Source organism: Callithrix jacchus, chromosome 10 (genome assembly GCF_049354715.1).
Source record: "Callithrix jacchus isolate 240 chromosome 10, calJac240_pri, whole genome shotgun sequence".
Classification (NCBI taxonomy): Eukaryota; Metazoa; Chordata; class Mammalia; order Primates; family Cebidae; genus Callithrix; species Callithrix jacchus.
Window position 1 is genome coordinate 115055840 of NC_133511.1, and position 17798 is coordinate 115073637.

The following is a 17798-nucleotide window of genomic DNA, read 5'->3' on the forward strand; positions in this document are numbered from 1 at the left end:
ATTCCTTCATCTCTCCTTCCCTTCCCCTTCCCCCTTCCCATTCCCCCTTCCCCTTCCCCTTCCCCTCCCCTTCTTCTTGTCTTCCCTCCCTCCCTCCCTTCCTTCTGTCCATCTCCTCCACACCTGGTACCATCACACAGAAGCAGAGAGGACTACACTTGGTGAAAGTTTCTATTCTCCTGTGTGGAGAGGTGAGCATTGAGGAGGGGTGGGGGCCGTCTTTGCCGAGTCTTTCCAGCCCACCAATTCCTTGCCCAGTGTTTCTAGAAAAGAAGGGCCTTTTGCATCTGCTTTAAGTAGGAAGCTGATTCCCGAGTCCCTCAGATCTGCTGAATCAGATCGCTAAGGGGGCCCTGGAATCTGCATTTTAGCAAGTGGAGGTGGGTTATGAAGCCCTCCAAAGTTTGAGACACGCATCAGAAGTGGAGTGGTCGGTGGGGGGCAGACAGGAGAATGCGAAGGAGGAAGGGGTCACATTTGGGGAAGGTTTCAGACAGTACTGCGCGGAGAGGGTGATGCCAGGTGTGGGGAACAAAGGATGGAGGAGGCAAAGTGAGTGGAGTCCAAGCCAGATGGGGGAGGAGGGGGCATCAGCCAAGGTGAAACAGGTCAGCAGCCAGAAACTAAAGCAGACACTTGCAGGGTGCGCCCCGCCCTCTCTTCGTGGCGATCTGAGATCCAGGTCGTGGAGACCCTGGAGAGGCCCCGGACCTCGTTTCTGGGGCGGGGGTCAGAGACGGAGCCTCTCATCCCCGGAGGCTCAACGCGCGGATATCTGGATAGCGTCCATCACTCCCCTGGCCAGAGCCCTACACCCCTCCTCGAGGTCCGACCTCGTCCCTCCTATACCCCACAGTCCCTGGTCCCAGCTCATCTGCATAAAGCTCCAATTAACACGTTTTTCCTGTGCTATTTGCGATCCCAGAACTCGTTCCCAGCCCCGAGCCCGTTTCCCGTCGCCCCCTCGCCCCTGGGATCGCGGCCGCAATAACCCTCGCGACCTGGGCCGCTCCCCGCGGTCCTGACTCCGCCAGCCCGTCCTGCGGTGGGGAACGGGGGAGGGGGGGTTGGGGCGCGCCCTAGGGCGGAGGATCGCGCGGCGGGGTCCTCCGCGGGCCAGAGGCCAGGGCTCTCCGGAAAAAAGGCAGGCGCACATCCACCCCTCTTTCTGAGAAGAGACGGGGAGGGGGGCTTCTCCTGGGAGACTCCGGGCGCGTCGAAATTCCTCGTTCCCTATCCTCCGGCCCCCGCACCCCTCCTCCTCACGCACCCTCTCCCCTCCCCAGCCATCTGTTCCACTCCGCAACGCCGCGACAAACACGGCTCCAGCTCGCTTCCGCCCCTGCCCAGCCCCCTCCCCAAGCCCCGGGGAGTGGGGGAGTGAGCAGACGCCCTTCTCCCGAGGCCGAAATTCCTGCTTCCATCTCCCACCGGGGCCCAGCTGTCCCGCGGCAGGCGTCGAGACCCCTGGCCACCCCACACACCCCTCCGTTACGAGGGTCGGTGAGGCTGCAGATTACGCTTGCAAGGACGGGGGGCGGGGAGGGTTTAAAGGACGGGAAGAGCAAGCCCCATGTCAGGGCTCTGGAGCCCGAGACCCGAGACCAGGGAAGAAGCAAGGGTTTTCCCCTCTGGGTCGCCGCCCCCTGCACCCTCGGCGCCAGCCGCAGCCGCACAGCGCCGCCTGCCGGGCACACCAAGGGCCGGGCGGGCACGTGGCGCTTCCCCCGGGGTCTGTTCCGGCTCGCGTTCAACCTCCCCAGACTACTCGCGAAGTGAGGATCCCGGACAGAGAGTTCAGAGACCCCGAAGGCCCTCTAAAAGCGGGCCGAACCTGCTGGTGGGTGCGGTCCAATTCTGATTTTGTATTTTGCAAAAAAAAAAAAAAAAGGCAGTGTTGGAGGTCGGGAGTCTGGGCTCAGAGCAGCCAGGGATCTGGATGTGACTTTGCCAAGTCTCCAGACCCCTGTGGACAGGTTTTCCTATCTTAAAATGGGTGGGTTCAGTCTCACTTACTAACCTCTCAAGAGAAACAAAGGGAGGGAAGACGGCTTATCCCGAATGCTGTCTTACAGTGCCAACCTTTGGAGGCGGGGGAGGATGGCCAAGGCCTCTGAGGTCCCTGCTAGCCCCAAGTGCAGCTGAGAACCGGAAAGCAACTTGGGACCTCCTTTCTGCAGAGCTGTCCTTTCCACAGACTGCCGAGGTTCCAAACTGAGCTACACCACCTTCCACTGTGCGCCCTGGCTTGTTTCCTAGAGTCACAAGAAAGAATGACAACACCCACCTCTTGGGCCATAGGTTGGCTAGAATGAGATAGCTGTGTAGACCAGACAGATCCTAAGCCAATGCTAGATTTCTCTTCATTCAGGAACTTGCTCTAACCTCCCAGGCTCATGTCTCAGGGGCACAAGCAGGTGCAGAGCTGGATGAGTAAGATCAGTCTTTCTGCAGGATCTCTTGTCCTCAAAGATGGTGTCTTCTCCGGACATAGATACTTTTAAAGCCTCGATTAATTAATTAATTTATTTATTTATTTACTTTAAAGCCTCAATTCAATGTTAAAAGTAAATGTAAATATAGTATAACACGGAAGCTCAAAATTTGCATCAAGTTTGAAGATAAAATAGGAAGACTCCACAAAAGTGTTACTTTCGGCAGGCCCTAGGGATGCTATGGTGGGAAAGTTTGAGTCATACCTTAGCATTCTTTCTCAAACATTCTGCCCTAATCCCTCTGTATGGAGAAAAGCCAGCTTCCTGGATATACCCCAAATCCTGGGAAGTGGGGGGCAGGATCTGGACTCCCTCCAAGCACCAAGGGCAGAGCATGGTTAGGAACAGGGAGGTGAGCCAGACAGCCAGAGGTGAACGGGCTGGCACGTCAAGCGTCCTACTTAATGCCCAGCTGAGCCTGGGTGAAGAAGGATGGGGGTGTGGGAAGACACCCCCCACCAACTGCCAAAGACAGGCGCATACCAGCCAGCCTCTCCCTTCCCTTTTTATTTCCTCTAAGACTTGCAAGAAGCAGCACCAGAGAGGGAACCCGCCCTCCTGTCCCTGGAAGGGGCCGACCCCCAACCCCCGACCCAGGACACAGCCGGCACCCCAGGCCCCTTTCCTTCTGAAGGGCAGGCTGTGTCTCTCTCACAGTCACACACAAAGACACATGCATGTGGGACCTTAGGGCCAGCCTGTTCGCTGATGCCCCCAGGAAGCAGACTCCTAAAAGGGGAGAAGAGGCAGCTCCACACCTGGTCTCCTCCAATCCAAGGAAGAAGAAGGATCAACCCTCTAGAACAGGGACTGTCTTCAATCAATGGAGCGTTGCTTTGGGCGACGTTTTTGAAGGTTTTTTTTTTTCCTTTTTGCAGTCTTTACAAAAATATAACTTCTCTTGGTATTTATAAATCCATGGCCCGGGCTCTGTGTGCATGTTACAGGTGGAAAAGCCACACGGGGCTCTCCCTTTGGTTGCTCAGGACTTGACTGCCTGTCATCCAGGTCCCTGGGTCTCAGAAGTCTATGCAGTCACCTCAGAACCACGAAGTACCTTCAGCGGGCCCATGCCATTGGCGGTGTACTCCTTCTGGAGCCGGGCACGGTAGTAGAAGAGGTAGGAAGGCAACAGGAACCCCAGGAGTGAGAAGAGTAGGAGGCCCAGATTCACCTTCAAGGCAAGGAGGGAGAAACAGAGTCAGGCAGGTCCTCATCTGCCCTCAGCCTCCGACAGGGAGGAGAAGGTGGCCATTTTTCTCCAGGTCCTGAGCCAGAATAAATACAGCTAATACTTTTTATTTATTTAATAAATGTATTTAATAAATACAGCTAATCTGTGCACTTGTAATCCCAGCTATTCGGGAGGCTGAGGCAGCAGAATCACTTGAACCCAGGAGGCGGAGGTAGAGGTAAGCACAGACCACACTATATTGCACTCCAGTCTGGGAGACAGAGCAAGACTTCAGCTCAAAAAAAAAAGTTCAGCAATTCTGCAAAGTGGCTGAGACTCCTTGGGTCTAACAAGTGGCAGGGCCTGGTGGATGCCCATACCATATAGCACTCTCTGGGTAAATATGAGGAAGACACACCCCTGAGGAGTCTGGGCTGGTCAGGCTGCTCCCGAAACTGGACCTTTTGGGCTCACCACTCTGACCTTTGGAGATGTTAACCCATGGGTTCCAGTTCGGGATGGCAAGGGAGGCTCTCAGACACAGCTCTAGGAGCTGGGATGCCCAGCCTGGTAGACAGAAGGCTTGGAAGGCTCAGGACACATGGGCTGTGACTCGGTTCACATACCACTCTGCATTACTCACTGTGTGACTTTGGGCAAATAATGGCAATTCTTACTGAGTGCCTCCTCCTTATTCTTACTTAGTGCCTCCTTCTTAGGGCTGTTGTGGCGAAGATGTAAGAAAAAAAAAAGTTACCCACAAGGGTCGGGCATGGCGGCTCACGCCTGTAATCCCAGCACTTTGGGAGGCCAAGGCAGGCAAATCACCTGAGGTCAGGAGTTTGAGACCAGCCTGGCCAACATGGTGAAACCCCATCTCTACTAAAAATGCAAAAACATTAGCTGGGCGTGGGGGTGCATGCCTGTATCCCAGCTACTTGGAGGCTGAGGCAGGAGAATCGCTTGAACCCGGAAGGCAGAGGTTGCAGTGAGCTGAGATCACGCCACTGCACTCCAGCCTGGGCAACAGAGTGAAACTCTGTCTCCAAAAAAAAAAAAAAGTATGTATCATGCTTAGCACATAGCGAGTGTTTGGTAAATGGAAGCAGTTATTTCATCACAGTTCTTGTGGGAGGGTTTCTGTTTTGGTGGCCCCACAGGGCACATGAAAGATCAGCTTCAGGGAGGCAGAGGAGTCAATGTAAGGAAAAGTCTGTCTACCAGCAGCGGGCTGCCTTGTGCCGGAGTGGGTACCCCAACACTGAGGGTATCCAAGCTAAGAGGGAAGAATCCCCTTTCAGGGGTGCTGGAGACAGGACCCCACACTAGGTAGAGCTGGGTTGGACCAATTGTGCCTGAACACAGGTCCAAGAATTGAGACCGGGCCACTTCAAAAAGCACCTGGAGTTTATTGAAAATGACGCATAGGAGCCAGGCACTGTGGCTCATGCCTGTAACCCTAGCACTCAGGAGGCCAAGGTGAGAAGATCATTTGAGGCCAGGAGTTAAGACTAGCCTGGCCAACATGGCAAGACATGTTTATCTCTACAAAAAATTTTTTACAAATTAGCCAGGTATGGTAGCCACCGCCTGTGGTCCCAGCTACTCAGGAGGCTGAGGCTGGAGCCCAGGAGTCCAAGGCTGCAGTGAGCTGTGATTGTACCACTGCACTCCAGACTGGGCAACAGAGCAAGACACCTTCTCTATAAAAAGTAACAATAAATTAAAAACACAGACAGACTCCTAGGCTCAGGCTGAGATATCCTGATTCGGTGGGCTGGGGAATCTGGATTTTTAAAACACTCTGTGGGGGGTTCTCAAAGGCAGGCAACTTGGGGACCTGCAGATTAGAGGCCTCCGAGGTGCCTCCGATAAGTGAGGGATAGCACCACATGCAAGATGCCTCTGGCCACGTACAAGGCCCCACCCCTGCCCGCAAGAGGGTGGCTCTAACTCCTCCTCCCCCTGCCAACCCTGGTTTTTACCCAGAAGGGCTCTCCTTTCAGGGGTTCCACCATCGCCATGAAAAGTGGCTGCTGCAGCAAGGCGAACACAGCACTGATGAGGGACTGCAGGCCTGTCAGCGTCCCAAAGTGGTTGGATGGGAACCTGTCCACGAGACGGGGAGCATCAGGGGTGCGTGGCCCTCTCCAGCCCAGGCCAGCACCTCTCCTATCCCCTCCCCTACATGGTCCCCATTGGGCAGGCAGGGTGGTGCTTCAGTGTTCAGGATCTTTGCATGGGCCCTTTGGTTCCCAGCCTTCAGGGCAAATGCAACTTCAAGGCCACTGAGCTGAATGCTGACACCTCCTGTATGTGTGATATTAGCAAGCCGCTCAACCTTCCTGAGCCCCACTTCCTCCATTAATAACAGGGAGGGCACTGACCTCACAGGACTGTCCACTGTAGTCTGTCAACAAATACTTAGCTGAGAACCTACTATGTGCCAGGCACTGCTCTAGGTGCTGGAGATATTGCGATCAAGCAAGCCCACAGATTCCTGCCCTCAAGGAGGTGGCCTACAGATGGAGCAGGCAGCGGTCAGACGATAAGCAAGAGAAATGCACAGTGTTAGGCAGTAATACACGCTAAGGAGAAAAGCCAGAGGACGAGGCAATCGAGAGGCTGCAACTGTGCATGGCACAGCTGAGGGAGGCCCCCCTGAGGACAGTCAGGGAAAGACCTGAAGAAGGAAAGAAGGTAAGACTGGGAGCCTCGCAGATAGCTGCAGAAGAATGTTCTAGAAACAGGGATAAGTAGAGGCAAAGATGCAAAGCAGTGAACACGCTTGGGACTTCCGGAGCACTAGGAGGCCACTGTGGCTGTGGCAGAGGAAGCAAGGGAGGAAGGGGAGCTAGAGAGAAGGGAAGTGCTGAGCCAGATCTTGGGAGGACTTTTTAGGCCACAGTATAGCCTTTGGCTTTTACTCTGAGACAGATGAGATAGGACGACACAGAGTGGTGTGCAGAGACTTATGTGCTGACAGGTGACTGCAGCCGCTGTGTTTAAAATAGACTCAGGGAGGGGGCAGGGCAGACGTGGGGAGACTAAAGGCTGCCACAGTAATCCAGGCTAGAGATGTTGGTGGCTAGGACTGGAGAGGCAGCAGTGGAGGTGACAAGAGGGTTCAGATTTGGGGTGTGGAAGCTGCTGCTGGCTGCACCGGGGCTGGACTGAACGTGGAGGGTAAGGGAGAGAAGAGTCAAGGAAACGCCAGAGTTCTGACTTGAGCAGATGAGGGAAACGGAGCTGCCCTCTGCCGAGACGGCTGCAGTGAGGCTGAATGCAGGGACTGATGGTCGAGGACCCGCCTGCTGCCTACCCCAGTGAAGCACTCGATAATGGTTATGATTCTGTCATCTCTATTGTAATGTCCTGTTACTCCATCACACACACAGGGGAGAGTCCCTCAGCAGCGCCCGGCAGGGGAAACCAGGAGAGAGGGAAGTGGGGACTGTCTAACATGAAGAGGAAAATTATAAGGCAGATGGCTGCCCGTGGGAAATTTCTTCAGGGTGGACATGGAGGGGAGGCCACTCTGGGGGCCGTTTCAAACAGCAGTTATAGGACCAAAGCTTCATCACGCCAGGTATTTCAGCTTCCTCTAAGGGAAGACACCAAGAGGGGGAGTCAATTACAGGGAAGACGCCAACAGGGGGAGTCAATTACAGCGGGGTAGGCTGCCTTTAAGGAAGTGAGCTCCCTGCCATCAGAGGGGCTCAGAGAGGGGTACGTTAGGGGATGCCTGGGGCCCTTCCAGCCCTGCCCTGGGATTCTCTGATCACGGGTGCAAAGCTCAGGAAGGCGTTTCAGCCCAACAGACTCACACGGCAGCATAGAGGCTCCCACAGGCCGAGTGGAAGAAACCTCGAACAATGGTGTGCAGGAAAAAGGTCACAAACTAAAACCAAAAAGAGCATGTGAAGAGGTTAGGAGGCTGTGTGGAGGCTGGAGGAAGGAGGGGTAGGGCGAAGAGGCCCCCTCACCAATCCAATCTACTAGAAACACTTCCTGGAGAACCCAGAAAATAGATCTGGAAGACCAGAACCATGCTTCTGGGAAGGCAGATGCTGGGTGGACCATCCCTTTGGAAGAGTCCCGGGAGGCAGGGAGAGGGGAAGGATGGAGATGGGTACCTGGAGGTGTAAGTTGTTGATGAGGCAGGTGATGCCAAAACCCACAAGCAGCAGGTTGGTCAGGGTGAAGGCGTTGATGGCATTGGTGAGCTTCTGGATCTTGCAGTAGCGTGGTCTGAAGGATTTGGTAGCAACCCCATCCCTGAGGAGAACGGGAAGTCACTGGCTGCTGCCTCTGCATTCCCAGAACTCCCTGGTTCTCAGCCTGGCCCCTCCCCCTTCAGATATGCCTTCGCTGTTGGGGCAGTAGAAAACATGGGAAATCTACAGACACCCATGTTCTCTAGCTCCATGTTACTCAAAATGTTGCTCCCCTATACAACGACACAAGCATCGAAGGGGGTGCTTTCTTAACCCGCAGATTCACAGACCTGATCTCAGCCCTCGGAATCTCAGTGGGGAGATCTGCAAATCTACATTTGGACAAATATCCCCCACTAAGTGATTCTCATGCTCACTTGAAAGTTTGAGAATGAAGGATGGGAAGGAAGGTGGAAAGTGGGAAGCTCTCACACTGTCTCTCATCAGAAGTCCTCAGGAATGTGGCCCTGCCCTGGACAAAAGCAGATGCCCTCCTGGGGACAGCAGGTCGGTCTGACTGTCCAGTGCTCCCTCTCTCTGGCACACACAAGGACCCTGAGGTCAGCCGAGGACAGAGGTCAGTAGGCTGGGGTGAGGACAGGCACCCATGTGTCCTGGATAGAAGGGCCCTGCTATTAAGGGCCTTGCCACATTAAGAGCAGAGGGTAGAGGAGGAAGGCCAGTGCCAGGGCCAGGCTCCACTAGCAGGGAGGGAAGCCACTGGATTTTCTTCTTTCCCAGTCTCTTTCTCTCATCCTCTCAGGATAAACAGGGACTATTTGGATGAACACGACAAGAGCAAAAGCAGTCACAGAATCTGGGTTCAAGACTCAATGGCAAATCCCAGCTACTGAGGAGGCTGAGGCAGGAGAATCACTTGAACATGGGAGGCAGAGGATGCAGTGAGCTGAAATTGTGCTACTGCACTCCAGCCTGGGTGAAAAAGCAAGACTCTGTCTCAAAAAAAAAAAGACTCAATGGTGTTCTCCAGCCAACAAGACAGTCCTCAAGGATCCTGCCTCATGGAATTCCCCCACTTCGTGCAATCCCTTCCCACAGTATAGCAGGTTATTCACCAATAGAGTCTAATGGAAGTGATGGTATGCTACTTCTGAGATTATCTGAGACAAGGTACTGTGGCTGTCTGGGTCTCTGTCGCTCAGCCCTCTTGCTTGGGAGAGACCAGGTGCTAAGTCCCGAACAGACCTATGAAGAGGCCATGGGAGTAACTGAACTGAAATGGATTCTGCAACCACAGTCAACCCTTCAGATGAGTGCAGCCCTGGCCCACAGCTTGGATTATGGCTTCATTAGAGAGACTGTGAGTCAGAATCACCCTGCTGAGTCTCTCCCTGACTTCTAACTGTCAGAAACTGTATGAAATGAGAAGTATCTATTGTTTAAAAATGCTAAGCCTAAGGCTGAGCGTGATGGCTTATGCCTGTAATCCCAGCACTTTGGGAGGCTGAGGTGGGCAGATCACAAGGTCAGAAGTTTGAGACCAGCCTGGCCAATATGGTGAAACCCATCTCTACTAAAAGTGAAAATTTAGCTGGGCATGGTGGCAGGCACCTGTAGTCCCAGCTAGCCAGGAGGCTGAGACAGGAGAGTCCCTTGAACCTGGGAGGCAGAGGTTGTAGTGAGCCGAGATCGCACCACTGCACTCCAGCCAGGGTGACACAGTGAGACTCTGTCTCAAAAAAAAAAAAGCCAAGCCTTGGGGTGATTTGTTATACAGCAATAAACATCTAATATACCAACTCTATTCTAGCAAGTCTAACAAGACTTTGGAGTGTACGGTGATAACACAGGTTCTGAAGCCTGCCTCTAAAAGCTGTATGATCTTGGGTGAGTGACTTCACTGTGCAACCCTGCAAAATGAAGATATGAACACACCTACCTCAGAGAGGTCTTGTAGGCCTAAACAAGGTGCCGAGTGCACTCCGCATTAGCTATTCTTATTATTAAGCATGCCAGGTCCCTTTCTAGCCTCAGTTTCCTCATCTGTAAAATGGAGAGGTACCCCTGCTCTGCTAGGTTTCTTGGAAGAAAGAAATGAGATGCTGGATATAAAAGTGCAGAGAAAATGAAAAGCATTGCTTGACCATTGCTGTCACCATCCCTGTGCTGGCAGGTCACCTGGCATCTCCAAGGACAGTGCCCTGTGTCGGGGCATCCACGCAGTCCTTGATCCGCCAGTCCATGATGTAGCCAATGAGGGGGCAGGTGAGAAGGCACAACAGCTGCATGGCCCCGAAGATGGAGGAGTAGAACCCAACTGGGCAGGAGGGGAAGGGAAGTGGGGTCAGGAACTGGCACTCAGTGGGCACCACCACCCCTTCCAGCGGAGGCCAGAGAGCACCAAAATCACTTTCCTCTGAACTCAGACTCTTACATCCCCCAGATGCCCAGGGTTACCTGGGTGGGCCCAGGTCTAGAGGACTCCCGCCCCCTGGAAAGTGGGTTGCAGTAGGGTAGGTGTGGGCCCAGGGCCCAGCTCTCATTGCCCTACCTGTCTCTATGGCCTTTCGTCGCTGTTCCTTCGTCTCTGCAGGAAGGGGAAGGTATGGTGAGGGAGGCCCAGCCAAGGTGACCTCCTATGCCCCCAACTCCCAGGGGCCTCCGCAGTGCCTCACCAAGCTCCTGGCCACCAGTCACAAGGTACTCCAGCATGTTGTTCATGGCAGCCATGTAGAAGATGATCCGCAGCTGGGTCATGCCCATGGTGAGGAGGCTCCACAGGAAAATGGGGGAGCAGAGGCTCTTGCGGAAGGGGACAGACCCTGGGGAGACAGCAGGGGGTGCCCCTGAGCCCCAGATCTTCCTCTGACTATCCCAGCTCATGCAGTTCTTGTGGGGAATGATACTGTGTGATTTTGGAGAGGACGGGAATGTTCAGACTCACTTGTCTCCAGGCTCTTGCTCAGCTCAGAACATTTTTATTTTTGAGGGGGATAGAGTCTTGCTCTGTCACCCAGGCTGGAGTGTAGTGGCGCGATCTCAGCTCACTTCAACCTCCGCCTCCCAGGTTTAAGCAATTCTCTGCCTCCCTTCCAAGTAGCTGGGAATACAGGCACCTGCCACCATGCCCGGCTAATTTTTTATATTTTTAGTTGAGATGGAGTTTCACCATCTTGGCCAGGCTGGTCTTGAACTGCTGACCTTGTGATCTACCCACCTTAACCTCCCAAAGTGCTGGAATTACAGGCATCAGCCACCGCGCCTGGCCCAGCTCAGAACATTTTTAGGTGCCCTCTGGATGTATATCCTGTGCTTCATGTGGGAAAAATAACTCAGCTGGATGCCATGGCTCACTCCTGTAATCCTAACACTTTAGGAAGCAGAGGTCGGAGGATCACTTGAGGCCAGGAGTTCAAGACCAGCCTGGTCAACACAGCAAGACCTACAATATTCAGTTAACCAAGCATGGTGGTGCACACCTGTATTCCCAGCTACTCAGGAGGCTGAGGCAGGAGGATCGCTTGAGCCCAGGAGGTCAAGGCTGCAGTGAGCTATGATTGTATCACAGCACGCCAGCCCAGGCAACACCAAGACCCTGTCTCTATTTTATAGAAAACAAAACTGGCAGGGCATGGTGGCTCACGCCCGTAATCCCAGCACTTTGGGAGGCTGAGGCAGACAGATTACAAAGTCAGGAGTTCGAGACCAGCCTGGCCAACATGGTGAAACCACATCTCTACTAAAGATACAAAAATCAGCTGGGCATGGTGGTGCAGGCCTGCAGTCCCCCCTATTCGGGAGGCTGAGGCAGGAGAGTCACTTGAACATGGGAGGTGGAGGTTGCAGTGAGCCAAGATCGTACCACTGTTCTCCAGCCTGGATGACAGAGACTCCATCTCAAAAAAAAAAAAAAATCTCTAAAGCAGTCACTCTGGGCTACCTACTTGACAGGCATTATCACATTTAATTAAATCTTACGACAACCCTATCCTTATCACATTTTACTGATGAGGAAATTGCAGCTCAGGAAGTTAAATGACTTGGCCAAGCTCACAGGGCGGGAGTAGCAGTCAGCTGAACTCCGGCTTATGCCCTTAGCCATGCTGCCCTCTGAGAATCAGCACTGGGGTAACCAGCCTCGAACTTCACACCATTTTGCACTCTACAGTTTCCACATCCATGGTGTTATTCAGTCATCACTACTAACAACAGTTTGTGGGCTTAAGAGGTGAGGAAATTAAGAGCAAGATTAGGTGATCTACCCAAGTCACATAGCCTATAACTGGAGAGCAGGACTCCAAGCCCTCAACTCCCGCTCCTAACTCCAAGGAGCTCCTTCCACTTATCATGGAGCTGACAGTCCTGGCATCTCCTTGTACCCTCCAGAGAAGCGGCCTAGGCTGGTGGTGCAGCTCCTCCCGTGACCAGCAGGGGGCACAGGCCAGCCAGGTGTGTAGGACTCCTGCCCGGAGGCTCCCAGGCCTGGCTTCATGTGACACGCAAATCTCAGAGGTTGCAAGGGGCGCTGAGGAAACCAGCCACCCGACGGGCCCAGAGACCTTGTTCCCATTTTGGAAGTTCCTCCCTCCCTTAACCCAGGAATCCAGCAGGGTAATCCTGCATCTGAACTTCCCAGAGTTACCCGAGCTTTTCTTTGCCCATCTGTAAATCGGGAGCACACCCCGCCTACATCATGGGGTGTTGTAAGGACTGAAGAGTGGCGCAAATAAATAATCGAACATGAGTGACCACTAAATATGAGAACCCACCACCCCTGTCCCCCAAGGCTGGCACCTTGGCCAGACACTCACTCTCAGGAAGGTTTTCTGCGATGCCCGGAACATCCTGGGAGGACATGAAGGCATCCGACCCCTCCTCCAGGCTGGGGGCCTTCTGGCTCAGCCGCTGGCCCACAGTGGTCACATGGGTGTAGAAGCGGTCACCTGTCACCTTGTGGTCCAGGGCTAGCCCACTCAGCTTGATCTTCTTCCTGCAGGCAGCCGGGCCAGCGTGTAGGGGAACCCGCCACACAGAGCCCACCTTCAACAGCCTACCGCTAGGTGGCGGTCCCAGAGGTGTCCAGCACCCCTTCTCCCAGCACTGACAAGCTAGCAAGCTCCCTAATGCAGGGCTCCTGTTTGTGTCACTCAGAACTTGGCTCAGGGACCAGCTTAGCACAGATGCCAAGTAAATGAAGAGTGGATCAGCTGTTTTTCACTTGGGCTGTTCCCACGGAGGAGGTGACATTAAGACCTCATACTCTGGCCGGGCACGGTGGCCCACACCTATAATCCCAGCACTTTGGGAGCCAAGCCAGGCGGATCACCTGAGGTCAGGAGTTCCAGACCAGCCTGACCAACATGAAGAAACCCCGTCTCTGCTAAAAATACAAAATTCTCTGGGCGTGGTGGTGCATGCCTGTAGTCCCAGCTACTGAGGAGGCTGAAGCAGGAGAATCGCTTGAACTCGGGAGGCAGAGGTTGCAGTGAGCTGAGATCATACCACTGCATTCCAGCCTGGGTAACAGAACTAGACTCTGTCTCAAAAAAAAACAAAAAAGACCTCAGACTCCAGAGTCAGACAGGCTCTGTCCAACCAAAGATTCACCCTCCTTTGAATGGTATGAGCTTCGGAAAGTCACTTTGTTCCCTTTATGGAGTTGTTATAATGGGGTTGTTATTACCTTATTAATGGAGTCGATACCAAATCTACATCACACAGCTTTTGAGGATGGTATGACGCTAAGTACAATGCCTGGCGTAACTGTCAGCTCTGTCATGTCACCATATGTGCTTCATGTGGAGTATCATCCCTTGCTTCTGCTGAACTGATTGGGGGCTGGAAAAAGTTGGTGTTCAGGTTGCCCCACAAAAGGTGGAGTGCTCACTTTTTGGGACCACATGGCATCCAGTGCTGTTGCTGAGGTGCTCCTACTCTGATCTCCTCTTCCAAACCCAGAAAGGATGACAATATTTGCTGTTACTCTTAATGGCAAAAAAAAACAATTACTTTTGCACCCACAATAGTAGTTACCATGGCTGGGTGCAGTGGCTTATACCTGTAATCCTAGCACTTTGGGAGGCTGAGGCAGGCAGATCACTTGAGGCCAGTAGCTCAAGACCAGCCTGGCCAACACAGTGAAACCCTGTGTCTACTAAGAAATACAAATATTAGCTGGGTGTGGTGGTGCACGCCGATTATCTCAGTTACTCAGGAGGCTAAGGCAGAATTGCTTGAACTCAGGAGGTTGCAGTGAGCAGTGATTGCACCATTGTACTCCAGCCTGGGTGACAGAGTGAGACTCTGCCTCAAAAAATAAATAGTTACTGTGTTTTGACCACCTGTTATGTGCCAACTCTATTACTTAAAAAATCCATGGGAGATGGGCATTGTGGTTCATGCCTCTAATCCAGTGCTTTGAGAGGCCAGGGCAGGAGGATCACTTAAGGTCAGGAGTTCAAAACCAGCCTGAGTAACATAGTAAGTCCTGTCTCTACAAAAAATTCAAAACTTAACTGGTCATGGTGGTATGTGCCTGTAACCCCAGCACCCTGGGAGGCAGACGCAGAGGCTTGCTTGAGCCCAGCAGTTTGAGGCTGCAGTGTGCCAGGACCAAGACACTGCACTCCAGCTCGAGTGACAGAGCAAGACCCTGCCTCTAAAGAAACAAACAAACAAAATCAACCCGTGGGTAGGTAGGAACAGGCCCATTGTACAGATGAGAAAGCAGAACTTGCAGGGCTCAAGCGATTTGCCACGCAGAAGTCCAAGCTGAGGTCTCTCTCAATCCAAAGCTAATTCCATCTATCATATCACCACAGCCCCGGCAACGCAGCATAGAGTCTCAGCCCAGTCCAGCCACTCACGTGTAATTGACTTCCTCAGGGGCAGGAAAGGCTTCCACGGGCCAATTGAGAGCGCAGTTCAGAAAGATAAGGCAGGCCAGGCCAGACCAGGTGAACATGATGACCACGAAGGCCACGCCGGCATCGTAGATCAGCTGTGAGAGGAGGGGGAAGGCCCGTGGGGAAGGCTGCCTGGCCCCAGACCCCACCAAGGTGGATCCCAGGCCTCCGAGGCCTTCTCCCCTTGTCCTTGTGCCCAGTTTGCAGATGAGGAAACCAAGACTGGAAATTTAGAGTCAGACTCAGAAGACCCATCATTCCTCTTTTTCACTTGAGCGCCCCTAGAGAGCTATGAAGTAGTCACCGCAAAACCTGAAATTGCCAGGCCCTGACTCAAAATGGCTCTGAAATTTCCACGATCATAAAAAGACAGATACATTTTTGCCTATGACTCCACATTTATGGAACATTCTCATTTATGTTCACCCAAAAATGTCCATTTCATAGTATATACAAAGGAAACTTTAACACTCTAGGTCTACCAGGCCTAACCTTGTTTACCCTGCCCCTTCCTGGCACGTTCCCCAGGGGGAAGGCAAACCCAGACTGGTTATGCTCAGCCTCATCTTTCTTTTCCAAGGTGCTCCCAGCTGCAACACCTGGTGGGTAGGGGAGAGGGAGGTACAGGTGCTCTGCCTAAGGCCTCTCAACCCCAGGGCAGATAGGTTATGAATTGAATGAGATTCTGTGCAAATGTGTCAGTCCCTCTGATGGAAGAAGCTGATGCACAGAGAAGACGTCTGTCCTCTTGTCCTCCCCATGCCACCTGCCCAGGATAACTAATGCCTGCCCTCCCCTCGGGCTCCTGCTCAAACCTCTGTTTCTCTGCAGTCTTGGACCATGGGGCCTTTCCCTCCCTGGGGACAGGATAGAGCTTCAAAGGGGCCACACCACCAAATGTGCGGAGGGTAAGATCTGGCTCCTCAAACACGACTTCAGTTGAAAAGAAGGGAGAACTGCCCGCCCTCCATGCCTGCCACCAGAACAACTGATGGCCCTCCACCCATGCGCTCTCTCAAACTCCTCTGGAGATGCTGAGCAAAAGTACCTTCTAAAATAACAAAATAATTGCCCGCAGTGGAGGTTGAGGAGCATGGCTTAAAGGATGCTTTGATATTTGACAGAGGAAACAGAGGCTCCCTGCTTGCACTGAGCTAAAACTTTGGTATGCTGGCTTCCAGGTACCTCAGGTTTACCTGCCCAGGGTCCAGCCTGGCATAAACTAACTTTGTGACTTGGACCAATCCACCCAGCCTCTGGAAAGTGTGGAAAAATGTGGCCCCAAAGGCTGAAGGAAGCCAGAGAGTCAGGGTCCTTGAATGCCTGAAAAGAGGCTGGACTTGATTCTGTAGGTGAAGCTAAACCACTGGAGGTTTTTCAAGTGTGTGAGCCTGTTCTCCATCTGAGATTACTTCTGGAAGTCATATGAGTAACAGACTACAGGGAAAAAGGATCAGAGGCAGGGAGAGCAGCTGAGAAAGCTTGCCTTGGCCCAGGAGAGAGGGGAAAGGCCTGCACTGGGACGATGACAGAAAGGAGAGCAGAGAAATCAGACCCATGGGTCAGCACTAGCTGCTGCTCACCCCGCCCCACCCAGTTCTTGTGTCAAGACAAAAAGGAAACCCAGGGGGCCTCACTGGCCCCCCAAGCAGCTCCATACCTTGATTCCTGGGAAGGTGATGGCAGAAGAGGCATAAGAGCCAATCATGAGGGACATTAACGTGGAGCGCAGGCTTCCAAACATGTTGGGTAGCTGATGGGGGAAAACAGCACCCATCATCAGGGGACCTCCTGACCTTTGCCCAGCGTTCCCAGCCCTGTTCCATATAACAGCCCCAGGATATGCAGCAGAAAAGCCCCAAGGCCAAACAAGCAAACAGAAAAATCAATGTGGGAAACTGTGCTCTGCCCCCTGCCTACACACTCACAGTGCCCTTCTGCTTCCATAAGGCTCCAGGCGTGTCCTCAAAGAGACATTTTGTTAATTTTGTTTAATCCCAGCGTTTCCCAAGTTCGTTGTTTATGGAGCCCTTTTATTACGTAGCACCTCCGAACAACGCATGGAACAGGTGTTTAAGAAACACGGATCTTGGCTTGGCGCAGTGGCTCACACCTGTAACCCCAGCACTTTGGGAGGCCGAGGCCAGCGGGTAGCTTGAGGTCAGGAGTTCAAGACCACCTGTGCCAACATGGTGAAACCCCATCTCTACCAAAACTACAAAAATTAGCTGGATGTGGTGGCAGGTGCCTATAATCCCAGCTACTCTAGAAGCTGAGGCAAGAGAATCACTTGAAGCCGGGAGGTGGAGGTTGCGGTGAGCGGAGATTGCGCCACTGCACTTTAGACTGAGACTATGTCTCAAAAAAAAAAAAAAAGAAACACTGATCTTGTTCCAACCCATTTTTAGAAGAGAAAATTGAGACCCAGGGAGAAAAAGTGTACTCAAGTTCACAGAGCACATGAATGACTTTCTCCACATTGTGACTGTCCCAGCCCTAATCCAAGGCTGTGGCCATGGCTGTGTCCCGGTAATAGGCCGTGCCTCTTAACCCTCTCAGCGGAGTTTCTGCTTAATCAGGACCAATCACGTCCTGGGAAGTGAGGGTGGGAATAAGGGAGGGAACAGAGCGGGGGGGGGGGGGGGGGGGGGGGGGGGGAGCTGACCAGGTCTCCAGAGGAGGTGGCTCTGACGCAGAGCAGGACCAGAACCCCCACCAGGAGAGAATTAATTGATCCTGTGTTCCACTCACCTGCCTCTGCCGGGCCCTCAGGGCAAGGGAAGGCAAAGTCAGAATGCCCTTTACACACACACACACACACACACACCGTCCTCTGGCCCCATCAGCCTCCCAAGGTCACCAGATCCCACAGCTGGAAAAGACCTTAGGAGCTGTACAAAGCCTAAACCCCCTCCACAGAAGGGGAAACTGAGACCCTGAAGGGAGACCTCAACTGCTCTAGTAAAGAAGGTGCTTAGGCCGCCGCGGTGGCTCACGCCTGTAAACAAAGCACTTTGGGAGACTGAGGCAGGTGGATTGCCTGAGC

The 17798-nt window shown here is 53.2% G+C and overlaps 1 protein-coding gene and 1 long non-coding RNA gene across 13 annotated transcripts in view; one reads left to right on the forward strand and one right to left on the reverse strand.

Moving 5' to 3' along the window:
• On the forward strand, positions 1–8774 carry LOC144578155 (uncharacterized). Its single transcript, XR_013523435.1, has 3 exons — positions 1–191; positions 3853–3907; positions 8650–8774. It is a non-coding gene; the product is annotated as an uncharacterized LOC144578155 (long non-coding RNA).
• The window catches only part of SLC43A1 (solute carrier family 43 member 1), a 27632-nt gene continuing 12349 nt past the window's right edge, over positions 2516–17798 (reverse strand). For 7 of the 12 annotated variants that reach the window (XM_002755284.6, XM_009008139.5, XM_017978139.4 and 4 more), the window contains 10 exons: positions 16413–16505; positions 14714–14847; positions 12659–12837; positions 10523–10669; positions 10399–10434; positions 10026–10164; positions 7806–7947; positions 7497–7570; positions 5655–5778; positions 2516–3669 (listed from right to left, as the gene is read on the reverse strand). In XM_002755284.6, coding sequence (XP_002755330.3) covers positions 3523–3669; positions 5655–5778; positions 7497–7570; positions 7806–7947; positions 10026–10164; positions 10399–10434; positions 10523–10669; positions 12659–12837; positions 14714–14847; positions 16413–16505 — 1215 coding nt within the window. In that variant the 3' untranslated portion in view covers positions 2516–3522. The remainder of the gene's footprint in view (positions 3670–5654; positions 5779–7496; positions 7571–7805; positions 7948–10025; positions 10165–10398; positions 10435–10522; positions 10670–12658; positions 12838–14713; positions 14848–16412; positions 16506–17798) is intronic. The other 5 variants (XM_078341060.1, XM_078341061.1, XM_078341059.1 and 2 more) reach the window with 2 other exon arrangements.